We start from the raw sequence: 23,035 nt of genomic DNA on the forward strand, positions 1-23,035 counted from the left end.
AAAGTCACCCAGCCGGCTGTCATGCCTAAGGCGGGACTTGAACTCAGAGTCTCCTGGTTTCTAGCCTGGTGCTTTAACCACCAGACCAGACTTGGACAAGTTCCTCTCTTAGTCGAATCTCCGTTTCACAGGGTTGTTCTAACAGCAAAATGGGAAGCGACCGAGAGAGCGGCGAGTGAACGGCGATTTAAGAAGGGAAATAACTAGAGGTAGGAATTAATCAATGAGCAAGGGGAAAGCAGCTCCACACCGTAGCTCCCCCTAAATCTTTTCCACTCGAGGCAACCCCCTCCCGCCCTAACCATTACTGCCGGCGGTGCCCGAGTACGGCTTGATGCTTCCGCCGAGCCAGACCCCACGGCCGGCTTTACCCCATTCGAGGCTAGGCTCTCCGGAGGGCCAGCCGGCGATCGAAGCCGTCACTGCAGCCGCCATCTCCGTCTTCCGGGATTGCACACTAAGATCGCCGAATTACGTAAATACACGCATCCTGCTCGCATCCCCCGCCCCTCGACTACAAGGGCCGCGAAGGACCAAAAGCCTGAAAACAGCGTTAAGCTTTTCTCTCTCTCTCTCTCTCTCTCTCTCTCTCTCTCTCTCTCTCTCTCAACCCTACAGACTCGAGGCGGAGACTGTTTAATTTGGCAGCGCCTTTTTCTCTGCGTGACTGTACAGCGTAAAAAAAAAAAAACAACCCAAAACTTTACTTCCTCATCGGAAGATAGCGGGGGAGGCGTGGCTTGAAGAAATCTCTGTAAATAGTGCTGTCTATGTAAGCTTTTAAGACAGAATAGGAACTTTTCTATTTTTTTAAGACAGAATAGGAACTTTTCCAAAGAGCTGAATCCAATAAATGCACAAATATTAAAAAGAAGAGAGAGGCTATATTTAAAACTGAAAGAATAAACGAACTTGCAGCCATCTAGATTTCAAGGTCGACTGGGTTTCCTGGTTTAGTTTTTATTTAGTTTTGTTTCTGTGGCTTCGAGTCAGTCTCGCTTGCGGAGTCCTTGGTGCTCTCGGAGCTCGGTTTGCTTGCAGACGCTTTAATTACCCAACTAGGTAACATCATCAGTGCATAATGATTCCCTGCAGTTTTCTTGGCAAGATTTCAGAAGTGGTTTGCCATTGCTTTAGTTACCTTTGTACAATCCTACTTAGAGGCTGTTACAGTTAATAGTAGTCAACCTTGGGACATGCCTGAGTGCTGTGTTCTTAACCCAAAACCAAAAATTCTGGAAGCAGAAATGTGGTCTTTGAAATCTTGACCCTAGACTTACCTACATCAGAAATTTTGCAGGTGAAGGAAGTGGCCTGATCTTTCAGAGTTCTTGCATGCAACAGGTCAACAATGTTCAAGAAAACTGATGCAAAATCAATGCACTAAAGATAAATGGGAGATCGGGACTGTGTAAATCAAATCAAGATCACTTCCTGCTGGAAAAGACATTTTTGTAATCCAATCAATAGATTTAGAGAGAGGAAAGAGAAAGTGGTGCAGAAAAACCACACTTCAGTTGGATGTCAAAATTTGTAGGGAAAAGACTGCCAAAAGATAAGGAAGAATGATAACTGTCCTGGGGCCAGAATGGATCATTTGAAGAACCCACTGACATAAGGGGAAACCTGCTGCTTTGAGATATAGTCTTAGCTAGAATATCTACATTTATTAATTTGCTCACTTTAGATATGCAACCTTTAAAAAACAAAAGGCAATGTATTAATACACTGTAATTAATAATGGGAAGTTATTATTATTCCATAGTAATAGAATGGGAAGCAAGGATGGTTTGCAAAGAAAGAAAGATTTATAGAGATATATTGATGTAAACTGTATCTAGTTAGAGTTCTTTTTCTTTTATGTCTTGCCTCCAAATTCTTTTTTTTTTTGCTTCTTTTTTTTGTGCACTTTGTGTAAAATTGTTCACTTCAAAAGAGAATAATGTGATGAGTATAAATGTATGTAAAATGACCCATTGTGCTTTTAGTTGTGGGTCAGCTCTCAACAGGAACCTGCTGCTGGAGCATGAATTGGCATCACAATATAAGACAGGTAAGAAAGACTGAGAAAAATAATGAGAATCAAGCAGAGACTAGGCAAGGACTGGCTAGAAACAGAATCCACAGGGAAGCTGCCCAAGCCAGAAGAAAGATATAGAATAATTGGATTTAAAATCAGTTATACTATTTGAGACAAACCCTTCAGAAGGCCAGATGTCCCTTACAGGATCTAGGTTGGTTCAGGTTAAGAAAAAAAGACCATAACAGCTCCTAACTGATGAATAGAGATTCCATCCAAACCACTTTATAGTCTAACTATCCCTCTAACAAATGACAAGAACTAAATAATTGTCCAGAGATCTTCTGCAACTCTGCTGTTGTGGAAGAATTTGGTGATCAGAGCAGGATCTACATTGGAGCCTCTTACGTGTGGAAAACACCATTGTTATGGGGTTTGTTCCAAATACAGTTGCTACTTGGTAGGCATGAATACAGCACAATACAGACATTGGTGCATAATGTTTTAAGTATATGAGAAGAGTTTAAAAGACTACATGTTTTTTAATCACCTAAAACACTACAGATTCCTACTGTTGCTGTTTTAGTTTGTTTTAAAGAAAAAAGTCAATCACTGTCTTCATATCACAATTATAGTTTACAATATTAACCCAAAAACCACCCTATTTTCTTTCCAATTTACAAAAAAAAATGGCTTTTATTGTGAAACAATAACATTAATTTAAAAATAATGCATTCTTTTGTTACATTTACATCCTCCCACTAAAATCAAAATTATGTATATTGTTTTCTTCCATCCCTATGAGATACTGTAGATTAGGCTGAGACTATGATGTCTGACTCAACAATATCAAATGAATTCTGTGAGGATTTCAATCTGAGATGTTATATTTCTACTTTGACATGCTAGGAAAGTGGCCTTTTCTAGTTGTAAATGCAAGTAGACAATAAAAGAAGCACTGTAATGCAGTAGGATTTGTTCTTGAGTTTGAAATATTTAACTGTGTTGGAACAATAAGTCAACTAACAATACCTAACCAGATAATTGACCAAATTGTACTTTTGAGGTATTATAGATTTTTAGAGCATCTTGATAACTGGCCCTCTTAATCTTAATAAAGGAATCACCTGATTAAAATATAAAGCATGTCTGACTCCTTAAAATGAACAGTATATGATCAGCACTTTTGAGTTTTCAGGTATTTGCTACAGAATACAGCATGTGATTGATTGCAGCAGCCAGTTTCCTAAAGTTGTCCTGTTTAATTTGCTTTTGAAAGCAAGATTCTAGCCATGCTATTATTTAAAAAGAAAAAATCCGGTATGTGAACAATTTTGGGCGAAGACTGAAAAGCCACAAGGGTGACTGGATAAACATTTTGAAAAGCTGGATATTCTCCTTCAATAATATGGAGCACAGATGTTTTCTGGCATCTGGATTAACTTTTTGTATTATGAAAAGCAAGATGTGAAAGAAGCAGGATTTATTAAGCCTTTACATGTGTATCTTGATTACACATGTAAAAAAATAGAAGCAAGCCTCAATTTTGAAATCTATGGGTTTTTTTTAAAGTCAGTGCTAAAATTATTGTGTCTTGGAGAATCAGTCACAATTTCTAAAAAATGTTTTCTTGGCATATTTACACCATCTTTTACCAATCATGGTTTGCAATGTTATGAGTAGTTAGAAGTCCAACAACGCAGGAAGAACATAGGTCATCTCAGAGCATCTTGGCCAGAAGATAAATGATAATAAATTTTGGGAAGTTTTGAGATCCTTTAAGTGCTGTAGCTGGGTGGTGAATGGAAGCTCCATGCAAAGTATCTTTTAAAGCTAGATGTTGCAAGCGTTAATTTATTGTCTCCAGATTTCAGTGAGCACAAATCCTAATCAACAATATTAGTAGACTTGAATTGAAGTGCAGGGATATCCCATTGCATCAGCATTTTTCTTCATAGTATGTACCAGATGAGTTCTGTATGGATATAAAGAAAAAAATAACTTGGTGAAAAAAAATAAGCCAGCTAGTCATTTAGAAAGCAATTACATCTGATTATGGACTCAACTGATTGGGCTTCCCCAACATGGCACATTCTAGATAGGCTGGATTTCAACTTACACTAATGCTTTCTGGAATTATAGGTTTGGACTGTGCTGGCTGAGAATTATGGAAAGTGAAGTCCAACCCATTTGGACAGCACCAGTTTGAAGAAAGCCACACTAGACAGTGCTATAATTAAAACTAATTTGTGTAGGGCTAGAAGAAATATTTAAATTGATGGATTTAACATTGAAATAATTGTTTAAGGAAAAAAGTTGTCAGGGAGTTGAGATGTGTCTGTTTATAGATATGGTTACATTTTGTTTTTGTAAAAAAATATGTCTTGTCTAGTTTTCCAAACCTTAAATGGATGATGCTTGCTATTAACTTCCTGTTAAGGTAATACTCTTCATATACCTCAAATTCTTGAAGATCTCTTAACAATAAAATATATGAAGAGACTAATGGTGCTTCCAGGCCAGGCTTCTGTTGTGCACATACCCTGCATGGAATAGCATTACATTGCCATTCTCGCTGACAGTATCAAGCAGCTTTACATCTGCCATGGAGATGTATTGGAAGATGCTAATGAAAATAAATATACCAAGTTAACTATCATATGGAGCCAGTTATAGTTATTCTTTCACATCTTAGCCAAAAAGGAACACTCTTTCATCCCTGGTATGGAAACCATTTAAATTAGAGCTTTTATACTAAAGTAGTCACAAGAAAGAGTGGAAAACCTAAATATCCATTAGTATAATATACTGTAATAAATTAAATCAGCAATGAGTTTTCCCATGGAAAAATTTATATTATTTCATGTTTCTGCATATTGGGCACTCAAGGCAATTAACAATAGAAACAGTGCAAAATATGGAACAGTTAAAGCCCATTTCAAAAGCTAATATTAACCTTTGAAGCAGCTGGTCCCTGGAGAGTGTCATGGTGGTAGCGGGTGAGTTATGGATTTCTCAGATGCAGCGGAAAAAGACATACTGTAAAGCCAACAGATGGCTAGTCTGTTGTGGGAAAGCTCTCAGCCAACAGAGGTTGATGCTTTTGCTGTTGAACAGAAGCCTACACAACTGGGCTAAGTGTTTTGATAGTCAAGAGTTGTTCACAGACCTTGGCCAGGTATCAAGTCCTAGAATAATCCAACAACCCTGCAGCTTTTAGAAAGGATGAGAAATTAGGCCAGTGTTTCTCAACCTTAGCTACTTTAAGACATGTGGACTTCAACTCCCAGAATTGGCTGGCTGGGGAATTAAAAGAAGGACAAAGAAGGGGTTGACACTCTATTAAGGAACAGACTTGGGCTTTGTTGGTAACAAACACATTTCCCTTGACCTGCACCTTGCTTCTCTTGGATTTCTGAGTTCTTGGATTTCTGACTGCTTTGACCTCAGGCCAACTTATCTTGTACTTGTGTCAGCTTCTCTCATGCTTATAAACTCTCCTTGGTGATTTCAGAGCAATTTACCTCATAGTCTCTCATCTACTGCCTGTCTTAAACCTTTTGACTGGGGCTCGACTTCCTCACCTCATTGTTTGCAGGCTCACAGCTGTGGACTACCTTGCACAGGATCAGGCTCATAGCCAAATAGCTCATCTGGCTTACCTGGGAAAGGTTAGGGCAGGAGTCAGCCCTTGAGCCCACCCCTGCTGCTCCCCATCCAAGAGTTAATTATGTCGCAGGTAATTGCAAAATGTTCTGACAGAGAATGGAGAAGTGAAATGAAGGCCTTGGAAATTAACATGATAAAATAAAGCATCTTAAGTCTTACCCTAGGAAACTGAGCCATATGCTGAATTGGAATATACACCAGGTACCCCCAAGTCACTAAAAGGCAACACAGATAAATAGTTATCATTCTACAATTTGTGTAACTTCGGAAAATAGAGCCGAATGCCCTCAAGGCACACTTTACTATTAGGCTTTTGAGAATCTCAGAATTAATTTAATATTTGATGTTCCTAGCGCTTGAAGTTGCCACATTACATTTGGAAATGTGAAGTGAGGGGAAAAAAACCTCATCCTGTAATTTGCTTCTATTCTCAGTAGTGTAACGTCTTTTGTACTGAGTTGCCAGGAACAAAATTTTAAGCAAAAACAAGAATGAGTCTTCTGACACCTTAAAAACTAACACATGAATATCATGTAAGCTTTGCTTGATCAAAATCAACAGAAAAGTTAACATTTTTGACACAAAACAGTTCAAGAGCAACTTTTACAAATTGCAGTCTCAGATCGTCTAGAACGTTGGCTGTTTGCCTAGTTTGTGAAGAGATTTTATGCCCTTTGCTTTCATTTATACAGTAACTTGGTCAGCCACACTATCTGTTACATATGAGACATCAACTCACATAGCAAAACATCTTCTTACCCACCTCTCACCCATCTATTCCCACAGGTGCTCCAGGGGGCTACTAAGTCCCCTGTTTCTTTACTGTGATGGTACATAAATTAAAAGCTAGCTTGCAAAGTGTTGGAGAATACTTAGTGCCTTGCAGTCCTAAGCAAACATAATGAGCAGCAAGTTCTATTTATCCGCAAGGTATGTATTTCTACATAGATATGTTTAGATTCATGCTATGTGTCTGGCTATCTTAAATTGTTTAATTCACAAATGAAATACCTGCTTTTTGTATATATTGGTTCATCTTTTGGAAAAAATAATCCCCCCTCCATCCCCCATCTCGCATCTTGCAGGCATGCCATTTTACTAACTTAGTATTTCAAATATTTTACGAAGTAGAAAGTTTGAAAATCTTATGCAACCATAAATGAATTAGTCTTTGAATTTTTATGGAAATTTGCACTGTTCTTCAGCTTAATTCTAAGAAATTTGGTGTCATGTCATATTGCAGTCTGTACCTGGTATCGTTTAACAGTCTCTCCTCTGATGGAGTCATAGTTCCCATTGGATGATGCAAAAAGACAAAAAGATAGATTAATGAATCTATACCAATGAATATAATTTATTAATGTAAGTAGTAGTTAAAATGTAGCAGCAATGATTCTGATTAGAATGCAAGGCTATAATTATTAGTGTATTTATATCCCCTCCTTTCTTCATCAAGTTTATGGAAATGATATCAGACCTTTCCTTGTTATTTCTGTAATAAGTCTTGTTATTTCTCTCTACTAGGTAACACAGTGATTTTCCAGAAGATGTGATTAATTTTGTCAATTGGTCCTCTCCTAACAAGCCACAATCATAGTCTAAAAACAAACTATATTAGGAGAAGAACAAGACAGAGTTCCTGGTTGACCCATATCAATAAACTAAACATGGTACCGTCATCCTGGTTGGTTTAATCTTAGCCACTTCCATTGACTGGAGGATCAATTAAGCAACATTATGCTGCTTGTTCACAGGTAACCCAAATTCTGAAGAATTCTGGCTGTCCATGACATATGAATACATTGTTTTGGCTTACTAAAAGGGTTATTCTAATGTGAATGCTGGATTTTTTTTTTAGGGTCAACACAGTTCTATTTTTGTGAAGTTGGCACTAACAATCGTTACATTTGTATGTATGCATGAATACATGGAGTACATAAATGGAATATATGGAGTACATAAAATATGTGGTTTTGGATTACTGTACATTTTTGGTATAAACTGTAGTTTAGAAAGGCATTTTAAATGGAGGGAATGAGAAGTTGTATACAGTTTTAACTATAATTATTATCTGTTGAAAAATATGAACTCTCATGCTCATCAAGATGAGAACATTGGGACCTGGGTGATCTCCAATTGGGTGATGTGAATTTTCTTACCTTTTTTGCTGAGACGCTTAATTGCCAGAGCTATCAGACCTCCAGAGATCAAAGCAGCAACAAGGACTGCTGTGACTCCACCGGTATAAAGCAGAACTTGCTTGAGGTAAATGGCAGTACTTTCTGAAATTTGATATATTAGAAATGAAATAAGTCAACCAATAGTACATTCCTCTCTTCTAAGGCTCTGGTATTCTAATATTGGCTCTATAACTCTACAGATCTCCATCTGCTTACATCAGAACCAGATGCCCTTGACCTGTGAATCTGAACAATGTCTCACATGCTTTGTACATTTGGAAGTAACCACATGAGAAAATGTGCCAAACTAAATTTTCTAAGAAAATGGGAGAAAATGGGGATGGATGAGTGGGGATGATTTTTTTTTTTAAATCCTCAGCATTCTTTTTCTTTATATGAGTCATTATAGAGAGATAAATATTACAGTAAAAATAATGCCACAGTACTGCTTTAAATTTATTAATCAGCGAGAAGTGCTTTCCAAGTTATCCCTCATGATCGGTATTTCAAAAGCAACATTTTAAGCTCTTATAAATTAAAGAATTCAATTTTGAAATGTCTATGCGCTTAATTATATTTCGAAGAGAGAACACAATAACAGCAGCTGTAAAGCACCGAGACTGTTGGGAAAGTGAAGTGACTCACATCACATTAAATACAAATTACTTTTTCTTTGAAAAAAAATAGAGTAAACGCAGCAGAGGGCAGCACTGATGGGCTAACACACACTTCTTTGGCAGAAGTCCTACCCCACCCACTACAGAACTGTTTTGCAACTGTTTTTCAAAATTATTTTAGTAAGATAAAAGAAGAATGTATATTGGACTAGTCTACTGTGATCCTTAGAAAAAACTAAGGGGACAGCAAAACAAAACCATTGGGGAAGTTGCAGTTTGCATAGAAAGAGATCACGGTACCTTGACAAACAGGCATCTCAGCAGACCAGCGGCCATCGGGTTGGCACTGCATCCTGCTTGTTCCATTGAGAATGAAGCCCTCAATGCAAGAGAAGCGGCATCCTGAGCTGTAGCTGAAGGAGCCCCAGGGATGGGAGCAATTCTTTTTCATGTTCTCCGTCTCTCTCAGTGGGGGACACTTTATGGCTATGGGGAGGAAGGCAGGAAGGCATTAAAACTAGAAAAAAGGCAGATACATCACAGGAAGGATCTTTTAGAGCTGGACAAAGGCTGATCAAATGACCACAGTGTAAAGAAAGGTCACAATGCTAGTTCTAGTGGTGTTGAGGTTGAGATTAGGAAAACAAGAGTAATAGGTACATGATGTCTGTGCATGTGGTGTGCACATAAATGTGTGTGTGTGTATGAATAGGTGTATATGTGTGTGTGTAAAGAGGGAGGGTACTTCTGCTGTACACATGGTGTACAGACCTTGGAATCTATTACTGAAAGAAAGACAGAATAACTCTCCCTCCGGTGTATGTTGGATTCCAAGATCATTCTGTTATCCCAACTGCTGGGAGATTCAGGATGGATGCATATGTATTTCAGGGAATGATGTCATCAGTTACGTCAAATTGCATTCCATTGGCTCCAGGGGCCACACGCAGCCACAGGGGCTAAGGTAAGCCACCCGTACCGTGAAACGTCTAGTTGGCCAGTATAGGAACAGACTGCTGGGTGGTAGTGGCATTTGGGCTGACCCAGGATGGTTCTTTTTATGGTTTTACTTGACACTGAAAGTACAGTAATATTGTAATTAGGCAAGCTTCCTTGGAAAGGGAAGGCGTTTTATAGTTTGGGATGCTACTGCAAAAAAACCCTCTCTTCTTCCGTAATGCCCACCCTACCCAGGACGGGCAGCTTACTTTGGAGAAGGGCTTCTGCAGATGGTCTTACTGCAAGGTAAATTGAAAAGGGTTAGGTGCTCCTTCACAATTACTGTAGGAGGAGAACTGTGTTTAGTCTATGGTGGCAAAAAATCAGGAGTCTGATAGCACCTTTTTCATGAGCTGTGGCTCGCTTTATCAGATGCACAGAGTGGCTGGACTGGTGTAGGATTTAAACTGAGCTACACTTTTCTAAAACAGTCACTCTGAGTTCTGCTATTCTGCAGCACCATGGAGTGAGAAAGTGTTGAACTCACAGGCATCAACAGGTCTCAGACATTTTCAGAATGGGTTGTTAACACATTGGGTTTTCACACAGTACAACTGTTGATTGATCAGGTGCTTGTGATCTGTTTTACATGTAACCTGCATCTGCATAACCAACCTATTTCCCCCACCTCCCCCACCTCCACCTTACCCCAATTTAAACCTTACATCAGTCTAGCCACTCTGTGCTTCTGATGAAGAGAGCTGCAGCTCACGAAAGCATATGGCTTTCAATAACATTTGTTAGCTGGAAAAGTTGCTACCTGACTCCTGGTTTTTTGCCTTCACAATTATGCACATTGTAGTCATGTGGCACGAAAGCAAGAAGGAGCAGAAGTCCCCCATAAGCCACTCAGCAGAGAAAGTGGAACAGGAAACCACCTCAGCATGTTTTGTTTATGTATGTTCATTTATTAAACAATTTCTGTCCTACATTTCAAGCAATAGATAGCATTCAGTGTGGTAAGTTCTCTGACCTTTACAAAGTGGTGCAAATCCTGTCCACTCTCCCATGGCCATACAGTTAAGCCTCTTGGATCCAATTTTTATAAAACCCGTATCACAGGAGAAGACACAGCTGGTGTTATATGTGAAGTTTCCATAAGGGTGAGAGCATTTGAGCTGTCCATTCTTTGGAGCATGCAATTCTGGGCACTTGAGAGCTGGTGAAAAACCAATTGAAAGAAACCTTTAGGGGAGAGATCCATAAATGCTGCAGAAAGAGGCAGGAGGAAGAAAATATTGCGGAACTGATAGCTGAGAGAGTGAATGAAGGAGGAGGCTTTTAGTGGCTGATGAGCTACTGCATATTAAATTCACAAACTAGGAACTTCTGGGAATATTAGAAGCTGGGTAAAAAAAATAACACTAAGCTTGTATGAAATTTGCTCGTTTATTTCAAGGTTTTTTTATTTATTTGTGTCATTAATTTCTGCAGAAAGTTCATGTTCTACCTTTGGTTTGACCTCAGCGCTAGACACTTCAGTCTCAGTTACGTATAGCTTATTCTATCAGGACTGTTCCTTTATAGGCTAGTAGGGAAGTAGAGGAAGGAAGGAAGGAAGGAAGGAAGGAAGGAAGGAAGGAAGGAAGGAAGGAAGGAAGGGAGGGAGGGAGGGAGGGAGGGAGGGAGGGAGGGAGGGAAGGAAGGAAGGAAGGAAGGAAGGAAGGAAGGAAGAGAAAGAAAGAAAGAAAGAAAGAAAGAAAGAAAGAAAGAAAGAAAGAAAGAAAGAAAGAAAAAGAAAAGTCAATGAAAAATAAATATTCTGTTCTGCATGAAGCATTTTTATATGTGCTTTGGTATATTATTTTATCTATATTATGTTTTGATTTTGATTTATCTACTTTATTATGTAAGACACCCAGAGTCACTGGGAGGTGGGTGGTTTCTAGATCCAATAAAATAAAATAAAAAATTTTTTTAATTGCTCTGGTATATGCTTGTAATAAACTAAACATGCAGAGAGCATTTCTGTTGCTAAGGTGTGGACAGATATCAAATATGTTATTTCTGCTGCTTGTTTGGAATTATAAACTAAAAAGCCTACTATCAAACAGGCAGTATGCCACAAGAATAAACTGTGTTGTGTAGCATTCAGCTTTGTAGGCCTCAAAGGTGCTGATCTATCGTATAAAGTCTACAAAAATAACACCAAGGGCATTATAGGATATGTAGATAGCTAGGAAAAGCAACTTACTGAAAATTAAACACTTCTTTCATTTTCTCCAATCCTGAACAAATTATATTTCTCATTTTCTGAAGCTCCTAGACTATTATCATCTACCTCTAAAAATAAGGCTATATTCAGTTTGGAGATGAACCACTATTACAGAGATGGACAACTTCTAGCCCTCAACGCATGTTGTTTCCTAAAACCTACCTTTACAGACAGGCGTCTCTCCTGTCCAGTTTCCTTGATCTGTGCAGTTCAGCTTCTCTGATCCGGCTAATTCAAACCCAGAGTTGCAGGAGAAGATGCAGCTGGAGTAATATGCAAAGTGTCCATAAGTATTAGAGCAGTTTTCTTTGCCATTCTCTGGAGTTTTCAGTGGTGGGCATTGAACAGCTAGAACAGGGAAGTACAGATTAAAATAAACTACTGTATACCATCACCTTGGATAAATCAAATAACAGTGTGTGATGTTCAGTTATGTTCCCACCAGATAATCAACTGGTTGCATATATCTTACATGTAAAAAGACAGGCTGCTTTTTGCTCCTGTCTTTTATGAATAAGTGGTTTCAGAATCACAGTTTTATAGAGTCAGTTTTCTTCTGAAGATACAGTATTGCAGACTTACTGTATTTTAACTTTTTCTATTAATTTGCAAATTGAAAGCAAGCTCCATGAAGTTCTTGGAGGCTCACAAAGCTATGTAATGCTTCCCAGTCAGGTGGTCAACTCTATCATCTTTTTTTATCTTCCATCAAATGAATTATTTCATCTCTCACCTGGGTAGATGGCAATGTGTTCAATCACTAGCCAACACTAGCTGTTAAAGCTACTAAGACCTGCACACTATAGGAAGTAGAGTCTTGTTGAAATGGGACGACCTCCTCCTCCTAAACCACTCAGTGAAAATGCAAAAGAATATTGGCTCATAAACTTCATGGCCTTCATTGTTTATATGTTAATGCTTCTACCATGGAAATAAACAGAGTAAACTTGATCTCTTAGTACAGAAGGGCAAATATGATTTACTAGACATAATGGAGACATGATAGGATGACTACTCTGGCTGAAATATAACATTAAAAGATACCATTTATTGAAAGGAGCAGGTGCCAAGCTATAAAAGGCTTTATAGATTAAAACCAACAATTTAAACTGAACTTCAAACTGAATCAGTAATCAGAGCAGGACCTGTAGTATCGATATTAAATGCTTCAGCATTTGGAGTCCATTAACAAATGGGCTGTTGCATTTTGGACCAGATATATTTTCCAGGTAATCTTTAAAGGCAGCCCCAAGTAAAGCACATTGAAGTAGTCTATATGGGTGGTGATGAGGGCATAAGTTACTGTAGCCAAGTCCTCCTGTACCATGTAAGGTTGCAGCTGATGCTCCAGCTGGGCAAAGGCCTTCTAGCCATAGCTTCCACTCCCTCTTCACAAAGGAGCCATGAGTCCAGAAGAATCCCAAAACTGAGAACCTACTCCTTCACACATAGCACCTGCCCATACAGAGGCACCACTGGAGTTGGTGGAGAACCCGATATACAAATAGCAACTCCATTTTGCTTCCATTTAATTTTAGCTTGTTTTCTCTCATCCAGACCTTAGCAGCCTCCAGGCACCAGGATAAAACATCAACAACATCTCCCCTATAGCCGGGTATAATTGGGCATCATCAGCTGATACTGATGATACTGCACCCCAAACGATTGGATGACCTCCCCCAGCAGTTTCATACAGATGCTAAGAAATGGGAAAGAAAAGTGACTTCTATGGTATCCCATAAATCCAGAGCCTCATCCCCCACTGTAACATATCAGAACCATCCACTGAGGAAGGAGAGGAATCATTGCAAAAGAGTACTTTCTAGCAATGGAGGCGAATATGTGTAGCTCAGGGTTGAATTGTGGAGTCCTTGGGGTTCTCTGAGCTTGGTTCTTTTCTTGCAAATGTTTCATTACCCGGCTAGGTAACATCTTCAGCACTGAAGATGTTACCTAGCCAGGTAATGAAATGTTTGCAAGGAAAGAACCAAGCTCAGAGAACCCCAAGGACTCCAGAGTACTTTCTGTCCCCAACCCCTGTAGGTGTCCAGTAAAACACATGGTTCATGGTATCAAAAGCCACAAAGAGCCCAAAAAGGATCAGAAGAGGTACACCATCCCCAGCCAGGTCCCAACAAAGGTCATCTAGAAGAGTGACCAAAGTCATCTTTGTCTCATGTCTGGGCCTGAACCCTGACTGAAAAGAATACAGATAATTTGCTTCTTCTAGGGTGTTATGTACTTGGTCCATCACCACTGTCTTAACAATCTTCCCCCCAAAAGGAAGGATTTCTAGGACTAGAGATGGCCTTTTCAAAAGGGAGCACATCATAGCCTCCTTCAGGCCCGCTGGCAGCTCCCCCTTACTTAGGGAGGTGTTAACAAACTCACATATCCAAGTGATCAGCTTTCTACATATTCCTCGCAACAGTCAGGCTGGGCAGATGTCCAAGTTATGTGTGGTAAAGAACAATCTAGAAAGCACCCTATCCACTTCCTTGAAGGTCACGAACCCAAAGGAGTCCCAGGCAATACAGTGCCCTAGTCACCATCAAAAACTCTGCCCATGAGAAAACAAGACTTGGTTGGCATAACGCTATGCAGATGGGTCAAAATAGCCAGGCAGGATATCTCTATAATGATTTCTCTCTAAAAGGGAGTTGGTGACCCTAAACAAAGTTGCTGGACCACAGCTTGACAGTTCAGTAAGGAGAAGTGAGCCCACTTTGCTTCCCTTATCACCACAGTGTAGGCTGCTTGATCAGATTCACTTTTAGTCTTTCTCCACTATGTGTCAGGCATTGCTTCTGGCACTTCATTTCTCAGAGGGCCTCAGACAGTTTCTGTATCCCTTACCACTTAACACTGACCTTTACAATATGGCATTTCTTGAGTCCAGTTTCCTAATGCTGTGCACTCAAGTGTTGCCAGCCCAACCAGCTGAAAACCGGCATTGCAGGAAAAGTTGCAACTGGAACCATATGCAAAATGGCTATGAGGGTGAAGACACTTTAAATGGCCATTTGCTGGCCTATGTAGAAATGGGCACTTGGCAGCTGAAATAAAAAAGAGAACAAGTTGTGGATGTAATAAACTGTGTGTATATTTTGTATACGTATGTTTAGCAAGGGTGATAATATGCATACTACTGGGTACTCAGCAATTGAAATAGAAACAGGACATGTGTATAAGCAATACACACACATATACATGCGTGCACACACACACACTCATATAAATATTGTATTCATATAACAAAATCTGTAGCAAGGATGATGTTTCCTTCAAATGAAGAAAGTAGAATTCATTACACAGGATTCGGAGCTTAACACAACTGAAATAGAACTGCTCTTCAAAATATGATGCAGAGATACCATTCCTCACAACTACAATCTAAGATCCTCTTAATAAGAAATATCTCTATTGAAAATAGGATCTTGATTTCAGCAGGCAAAACATGAGCTCTGTTCTGTTACATCATAATGTTTATACAAGAGGCTACACTCAGACTTAGAAAAATGGCTGTATCTGTGACCATAATAAAAATTCTGTTCTATTCACAAGAATCCCCCCCCCCCACTCTCCCCCTCTCTCTCTCTCTCCTATTTTTTTCCCTTCTCCCAATGCAAATGCTAAGGGGTAAATCTATCCCCTTATCCTAAATGCTAAAAGGCCACTTGTTTCTGTTTCTCAAAATAATTGGTATGTGGGCAAGAAGGACCTTAAGAGGAAACTCCCAAACCTTGGCAAACTGGGGCTGGGGCTGTCCATTCTCCAGAAGCTGTGCACTCAGTGACCTCTTTTCCAAGTAAATGAAAACCCTCGGTGCAAAAAAAGGTGCAACTAGATTGGTACTGAAATTCCCCATGGAGATGAACACAGGTGGTATTTCCATGAGCGGGTGCCTTTAGAGATTGGCACTGAACAGCTAAGGAGGGAAACAGAAACAACAATCAGGATGAATACAGGTAGCAGGTTTAAATACAGGTAGCTGTTTGAAGACAGCTTGGAAGAAATACCACTTATTTATTTATTTATTTATGCCCTCATACATTGTCCCCTAGTCACATTGTTTCATCTGGAGCTTAATGATAAGTCACATGACAGAAAATTGGATCCTCCACCAACCAAAACCTACTGTGGAAAGATGAAAGGGAAGAGGTCATCTTTGCCTTTCACTGTAGGAGGAGAGCCATGTTAGTTTACAGTGGCAAAAAGTCAGAAGTCTAGCAGCACCTCTTCCAACTAACAAACATTATTAAAAGGGATAAGCTTTCATGAGCAACATCTCTGTCTCACGTCTAAACCGCATCTACATAACCAACCTGTCTTTTCCTCTCTCCCCACCTCACCTCAATTTAAATCCTACATTATTTTAGGCACTTTATGTATTTGAAGTGAGTTGCAGCTCACAAAAATGTAGCCCTTTTAATAGAATTTGTTAGTCAGAAAAGGTGCCACCAGACTCCTTCTGATCCTCTGTCTTTCAGCTAACACATCCTGCACTTTAAATCAATCCTTCTGCATGAAGGTACTAATATTCTATATGTAATTGGAAGGACTTGATTTTAAACTGCTGTCATCTTATCCAAGTAACCAACCACTGAACATTTTAACTACTTGTGCTATCAAGTTCTGGATTTCCTTAAACAAAAACAGTATTTTTTTAGATTCAGTACTGAGTCAGTTGGCACTGGTCTCCTCACCAGTTACTTCACATCATCAGTTATAACATTTAAATATAACGTAAAAACCTGCAGAAGGCCAATAAGCTTAAATGAATTGTAATCTGTGAATTCTTAATATTATAGTGTAATATATTATAGTTAGATTTTTTAAAAAAATTATGAACCAGAATGGCTTGGACTGAATCTTTATTCTACTGTACTTGGAGTATATCCACTGAAATCACTGAGAGCAGTTATTCGTTAATTTAAATCTCACTGATTTTCATGGGCCAAGTCAAAGTCTCCAGATATAACTCAGGTTATGAATAAATAGATTAAACAGCAATTTAGACATCAGATTTCAGAAAAGGTCCACACAATTCTGTTAGATACCATACCCTGACATGCCGGTACATGTGAAGTCCACTGACCAGATGCACTGCAAATCAAAGTCTGGGAATCGCTAAGTTGAAAGCCCGTTTCACAAGCAAAGCTGCATGTGGAGTTGTAACTATAAACGCCAATTGGGTTAACACAATCCATCATTCCTCTTGCAGGTGGCCGAACTGGCTGACATTGCTTAACTAAAAAAATAATAAGAACAGGAATACAATTAGAATAAAGAGAATACATGAAAACAAAATATATATAAAAAGTCTATGCAAAAGATGTATTTACATTCAATTATATGTTTAGTAAATGGGATTGATAAACTATGATTACATGTTCCAAGATTCCTAGCTTTCCTTCAAATCTAATTTAATCCTATGGATAGCCACACATTTGCCTGGAAGTAAAGGTTATCGCACCAAATTACTGACTTTTCAAAGCATAGGCCTGCACTATTGAGGGGGTCTTTTCCAAACTAAATATACCCACTCTCTGTCTGTCTGCAATATTACCATTAATTGGGGCATGCCATGTCCTTTTAGCCTTCATGGGGGTTCTAAAAGGGCCAGTGCATTAGTCACAACAACATTAATAATAGAAATGCAATTTAATGTATTTTATTCAACTCCGGGACTTTTTAAAGGAAGACAAACATTTTTCATATTTGAGAATTGCAGCTCTGGAATAAATAGAGAGGGTTGCAGACAAAGATTTAGTTGGTTGTTTCAGATCATCCTGTGCATCTCCTTTTTCTGACCTCTCCCTATCTCCCATTTTCTTCCCATCAGATGACATTCTCTGCGGTCTCTTTTTCCCCATCTCTCTGGGCCACTCCACTCTTCTGGTCTTTGCCTCTCTCGATCCAGTGGCTTGCTCCTTTCTTAAGCCACTTCTTCCTCCTTTCTTAGGTCCTGCCCGAAGGTCTGCAGAATCTAAGGATCGGTCAGCAGTAGCCAAAGATCCAGCAGCAGAACAACCAGTTCCAGAGTAACCAGAAAACCATTCCCAGCCCTGCTTCTGTGACATGAGAATAGCCCCAGCATTCACTCCCAAAAGCTCCCCTACCACACAGTTCCAAATGCATTGCAACAATACAGTGCATTACTTTTTTTTCTGACTCAGCTCCTGTGGTAATTAAAGGCCACCAAAAACATGAGACTCAGACAGCCAATTCTGTTCCCATTACTTCCTTACTATGCAAAGAAAAATATCAGCTAATGAATTCTTATTTATCAGGCTGCTGCTGAAGATATAGGAATAGGGTTGTGAAAGCTTTGTAATCCCCAATAGTCTTCCAAATGCATGAAAATAATATGCAGAATAGGTTAATTGTATAGATTAGCAATAGCTTTCTGAATTGTATATATATCTGGTGTTAGCCTTGATAGCAAAGAATAGCTAATTAGACAACCACTTCATGCCATTAGCCTCACAAACCTTTGTGGAGGTTGTGTATCCTTGTCTGTGCTTGGATTATTAATTTTTGGATGTGTCACTTTTTGTCACTTTTATAACATTATGTTTTGCTAGTTCAGTGGGTGAGAAATGCTGGGATGTTTGCTAGCGAAGCTAATCAATCCATGATTAACATGACATTCTCCAAGCAGACCAGTCTGTGATTTCACTTGCTGCCCAGTCACAGGTTCCTCCTCCTTAACTGCACAGATATGTCATGGAGACACACACACACTTCTTCATAAAAGGAGAGGAAAATAACTTAACACTATTCCTAATTTGTGAACATAACACAAGATCTTTGGGAGCTAGTTAGGTGCCCAGTTATGTTCTGACAAGAGGGGAGAAGTAAAATCAAATGAGAGTCTGAGGAAGTGAATGCCTTTAAAATGACATTACAGAAGGACCACCTTTTTTGGAAGGGAGAAGCATTATGAAATGTCCAGAACTCTGAACAATGCCAGAAATGACAGTTTTTGGAAGAAAAAACACATTATCTGTGGCATACTCCAATGCGTGGGAGAAGGGTGCTATTACAAATATACAGTAGTGGACAGTATTGGCATTATCAGGACAACTAGTGCATTTTGTAACAATAAGGATGTGGTAGACCAGTCAGAAGGCCTCCTTGTCTCCTTGCTGTGCCTACTAAGTATTACTGAATTCTCATGCCTAACACAGGAACCTTGGAATGGAGATTAAGGAGAAGTAGAAAACCCAGAACCTTGGCAGGTTGGCTCTGAAGCACTCCATTTTCCAGATGCTCCACACATAATGGTCTCTGCTCCATTTATTAGAAAGCCTTCTTCGCATCTAAAGTTGCAGCTAGACTGGTAATGAAATTCCCCATGGATATGAATGCAGCTGAAGTTTCCATTTACAGGGATATTTAATGGCTGGCACTGGATAGCTAAGGACAGAAAAGAAATAAATCAGGTACAATGTGTTATATAGGTCAAAAGATGTAAACATTCTGGAAAATTTGAAGCAATGGAAAATAATTTTTTAGAAAAAATAGAAAATTGGAGCAAAACTGAAATGCAGAGTACTTATTTTTAGCACATTTACATATATTGTGTTGTTATTTTGTTAAAAATATTAGTTCATAAATGTATATTTAGCATATAATACTAAAAAGCATAGTTTTATAATTATGTTTCATTTTTGTCACAAATGGAACTGCAAGCTGCTGAATTCTACAGAATATAGCATCACTTCAGGTTTGTCTGTTTAGGAAAAGTAGGGAGATAAAAAGTTAACACTGGGTTTTTCTGAACTTTCATACATCTACGTACATGGTATAAAGTGGCATTTTGGGCAAGAAAAACAGGGACTAAAGATGAATGGCAAAACTGGTGGAAAATGCGAAACCGAAATAAATAAATAAATAAATAGCAATTATTTCAAGTGTGCTTTATTTCATTTATGCATTAATCTGTGATTTTTAAGGGTTACATCAAAATTCAGATACACAGTCAAAGACATTTCTTCTACTGCAGGTGTCTTTATACACAGGTTTGCCCAATAAATCAATTTTGACAAGCAAATGGCCCTGTCTAATGTACTATATTTCCACGTTCTGTTTACAGCTTAACACAGAATTCAGAGTAGTACAGATCACAGCCATTTAGTTTACACAGTAGTTTGGGAAATGTGAGTTAAGAATATTTTCACATTAAAACACAATCTGGACTAATGTTGCTTTCACCCCTACTTACTCCTTACTTTCTAAATAATAAGATAGCAAAGGTAGCTGTCGAATGAGAATCGGAGCTGATTCCCAAACACAGCAAGGTGGTAAGAGCCTTCACCCATACCTTACCCAGCTGACCCATGACCAGTTTATGGCCTTGGCAAAGATCCATGATGCCAACCCTTGGCACCAGTCGTGTCAGGACCTACCTGCACACTGAGGTACTTCTGCTGCCCATTGCCCAGACGGCAAACACTGCAAATGGGCTGGGCCAATTGTTGTAAAACCTTTATCACACTTGAAGCTACAACGGGATCTGTAACTGAAGCGCTCCAGTGGATGAGTGCAATTCATGAGCAGGGCCTGATGGAGAGGGCCAAACTCTTTGCATTTTACAGCTAAACAAAGATGCGAAAAGATAACGTTAAACCATCATAATCACTGACAAAGCTGTTTTTCCTTGTATCACCACAAAAGTATGGAAGTTCTTGCCTCACAAGCATTCTGCTGAATTCAAGGGCTTGGCATCTAAACCATCCATTAATATAAAACTTGAACTATTTAAAAAGCTCCAGAAAGAATATGACAATTATTTTAACAGCAAGAGGATTTCATGTGCTTGAAAACATGGCCTCGTCACTTCCTTTGCTGAATTAGTAGCTGAAAGACTACTTATGATCTAAAGTATCTTAGGGCACTTCTCGACAAACTTTCTTCCTTCCCCAGTTCCTCCTTAAAAAAACTAGCGTTGAGATTGCCTTCTGTCCTGCTGCCATTGGAACACAGGCAGGTACACCAAGAGGCAATCAGTGCTCCATCCAGCCAACCAACTGGAAACTTCACAAATTGCTCTTCGGTTAGTGCCCTGCCCCTGAAATGCAGCAGTTCTTGGATTAACAAAAACAAAAACAAAAACAAAAAAAAGTTTTGCCCTTACTCTTCACAGAAAGAGGAAAAATAGAGTATCCCTCTCATGTTTGTAATACATACTGTAGCTGATCATTTTGCAAATAATCTAAACCAGTGTTTCTCAACCTTGGCAGCTTGAAGATGTCTGGACTTCAACTCCCAGAATTCCCCAGCCAGCCATGCTGGCTGGGGAATTCTGGGAGTTGAAGTCCAGACATCTTCAAGCTGCCAAGGTTGAGAAACACTGATCTAAACCATTTTATGATGGGAAAGATGCCTGGCCATCAAGATGCCATTTTTCCTGTATTTCCATTGAAAGCTGTATTGATGGTATCGCACTGTAATTTTGTAGCATGGCTACAACTATGGTGAGCTTTTATGTGTGGGTTATATGGGGAGAAAATGAATGGGTCCTTGGACTCAGATTACAGGTGAGCAACAGTTGGAAACTTATGTAAACAGAAAAGATCAAGCCAAGTAGCGGCTGTTGTTGTTTTTTCCAGGGATTGGGAAACTGACTAAAAGTGAATCCTGGGAAAGTATAGCAGTGATGGAATGAGAACTTTGCAGCAGTTCAAAGCTGCTTCTGATCTCACAACCTTGACTAGTTGGGGAGTTGATTTGATTTATTTCTGGCTCTGTGTCTATCTGAAATTATAGCTAGTTCCTCTTTTCAACACTGCAGGTCTGCAGAGCTTGTGGGCAAGCAATTTTCCCACCGATGGGAATTCTTGACTCACCCTGCTTCCAGGCTCCTGAATTACAGGCAGTAGGTCAGCTTTAAACTGCTGTGTGGGACTGGGGAATATAAGCATATGGAGATCCTCAGATAAATTGAATGTATTCATAAACTAACAGCCATAATGTTTTATAGTTAGAGTCTAACCTTAACATTTAAGACCTACTTTTCTCAGATTTGAGGATAAAGGATTAGGATTAGGAAGTTTGCAAAGGAAAAAAATCCAAGACAGTAATAATGTTAGAAGAGCCAGTATGGTGTAGCGGTTAAGGCAGCAGACTAGAAACCAGGAGACCGGGAATTCTAGTCTCGCCTTAGGCACAACGCCAGCTGGGTAACCTGGGCCAGTCTCTCTCTCTCAGCCCTGGGAAGAAAACAATGGCAAACCACTTCCAAAAACAAAAACCCTTGCCAAGAAAATGCAGGGACTTCTCTAGGCAGTTGCTGGGAGTCAAAACTGACTCAAAGGCACAAAAACAATAATGTTAAACTTACGGATAAACTTCAGGTATCTTTTGGAATTGATTAGTTTACCATTTAAATTGCACCTTTTCTTTTCAAATACTCTGATACAACATGGTTCAGTGTATTTGCTTTAATAAACTAATCTGAGCCACTTATATTTTACTTTGATTTTAAGGGGGAAAAAAAGGACAATGGTGGAAACAGTACATAGGAAATTTGCTAAGACTTTTATAAACTTTTTTTAGGGTTCATAAATGTGTGTAAAACATTACTAATCAGTTATATCTCAAGCTCCCTCTTTTGGGGCCATATCTACACTACCCAATCCCAGTATGGAGGGAACTCAGGAACAGATGCTCTGTGAGAGGACAGAAGTTCGTGCAGTTAAGCCATGATGTAACTGATGCAGTGTTATCAGAGAAGATTAGATCAGTGAATTCCTCGAAATATTGCTTCAAAGAAAATTAGTAGGATCCATCAACAATAAACAGAAACCACAACCCAGGAGCTCTCAGTCACAAAGGGAAAACATTTTCTTGCTTTGTGACCAAATCTTCTTGGAAAAATAACTGGGAGATTGTTCAGCCTATCCCCCAGAGAAAACTATAGAGCTGAAATAGAATGTGTGTAGTGCTTTAAAGACTAAGGACCAAAGTAGACGTGACATTTTTCATGTAGTTTGCTCCTGCATAAGGGAATCAATGTTGTATCGGTACTGTGTCATGGAAACTGGAATACTTAATTCTGTTACCCATGCTGGGAACATGCCCCTTCCCCTTATGGTCTTTTTTGTATACCATCTAAGCACAGTGGAAGCAAAACTCTCAATGGTTCCAACAAACTCACTATTTTCACACAGAGGGCCATAGAAACCTGGGTAGCATCGGCAGGTGTAGTTCCCAATAGTCTCCACACATTCACTGCGCTCATTGCAGGAGGAAGGTTGACAGGAAGCTGCATAGAAAATAGAACTGGATTAGAATTATGCCATGAGCACACTAGAGATTTAAAACTTTT

General features: G+C 39.2%; 2 protein-coding genes and 1 long non-coding RNA gene across 3 annotated transcripts in view; 1 reads left to right on the forward strand and 2 right to left on the reverse strand.

The window, feature by feature from the left end:
• Positions 1-504, reverse strand: part of ATF6 (activating transcription factor 6) — an 83,949-nt gene extending 83,445 nt beyond the window's left edge. Inside the window, exon 1 of the mRNA XM_088153716.1 lies at positions 372-504. Within this exon, the coding sequence (XP_088009842.1) occupies positions 372-435 (64 nt within the window). The 5' untranslated portion in view covers positions 436-504. The remainder of the gene's footprint in view (positions 1-371) is intronic.
• Positions 505-705: 201 nt separating this feature from the next.
• On the forward strand, positions 706-8,430 carry LOC148214121 (uncharacterized). The gene is made up of 5 exons (XR_015798448.1): positions 706-1,062; positions 1,989-2,053; positions 6,476-6,619; positions 7,214-7,954; positions 8,070-8,430. It is a non-coding gene; the product is annotated as an uncharacterized LOC148214121 (long non-coding RNA).
• Positions 2,127-23,035, reverse strand: part of SELP (selectin P) — a 30,813-nt gene continuing 9,904 nt past the window's right edge. Inside the window, exons 4-16 of the mRNA XM_025173147.2 lie at positions 22,865-22,972; positions 20,115-20,303; positions 18,937-19,122; positions 16,766-16,951; positions 15,443-15,628; positions 14,571-14,756; positions 11,863-12,048; positions 10,459-10,644; positions 8,787-8,972; positions 7,849-7,971; positions 6,940-6,964; positions 5,849-5,904; positions 2,127-3,995 (exon numbers count right to left, since the gene is read on the reverse strand). Of these exons, the coding sequence (XP_025028915.1) occupies positions 5,850-5,904; positions 6,940-6,964; positions 7,849-7,971; positions 8,787-8,972; positions 10,459-10,644; positions 11,863-12,048; positions 14,571-14,756; positions 15,443-15,628; positions 16,766-16,951; positions 18,937-19,122; positions 20,115-20,303; positions 22,865-22,972 (1,802 nt within the window). The 3' untranslated portion in view covers positions 2,127-3,995; position 5,849. The remainder of the gene's footprint in view (positions 3,996-5,848; positions 5,905-6,939; positions 6,965-7,848; positions 7,972-8,786; positions 8,973-10,458; positions 10,645-11,862; positions 12,049-14,570; positions 14,757-15,442; positions 15,629-16,765; positions 16,952-18,936; positions 19,123-20,114; positions 20,304-22,864; positions 22,973-23,035) is intronic.

This window comes from Python bivittatus, unplaced genomic scaffold (genome assembly GCF_059951505.1).
Source record: "Python bivittatus isolate LINGU-HERP-01145 unplaced genomic scaffold, Pbiv_v1 ctg000700_np1212, whole genome shotgun sequence".
NCBI lineage: Eukaryota > Metazoa > Chordata > Lepidosauria > Squamata > Pythonidae > Python > Python bivittatus.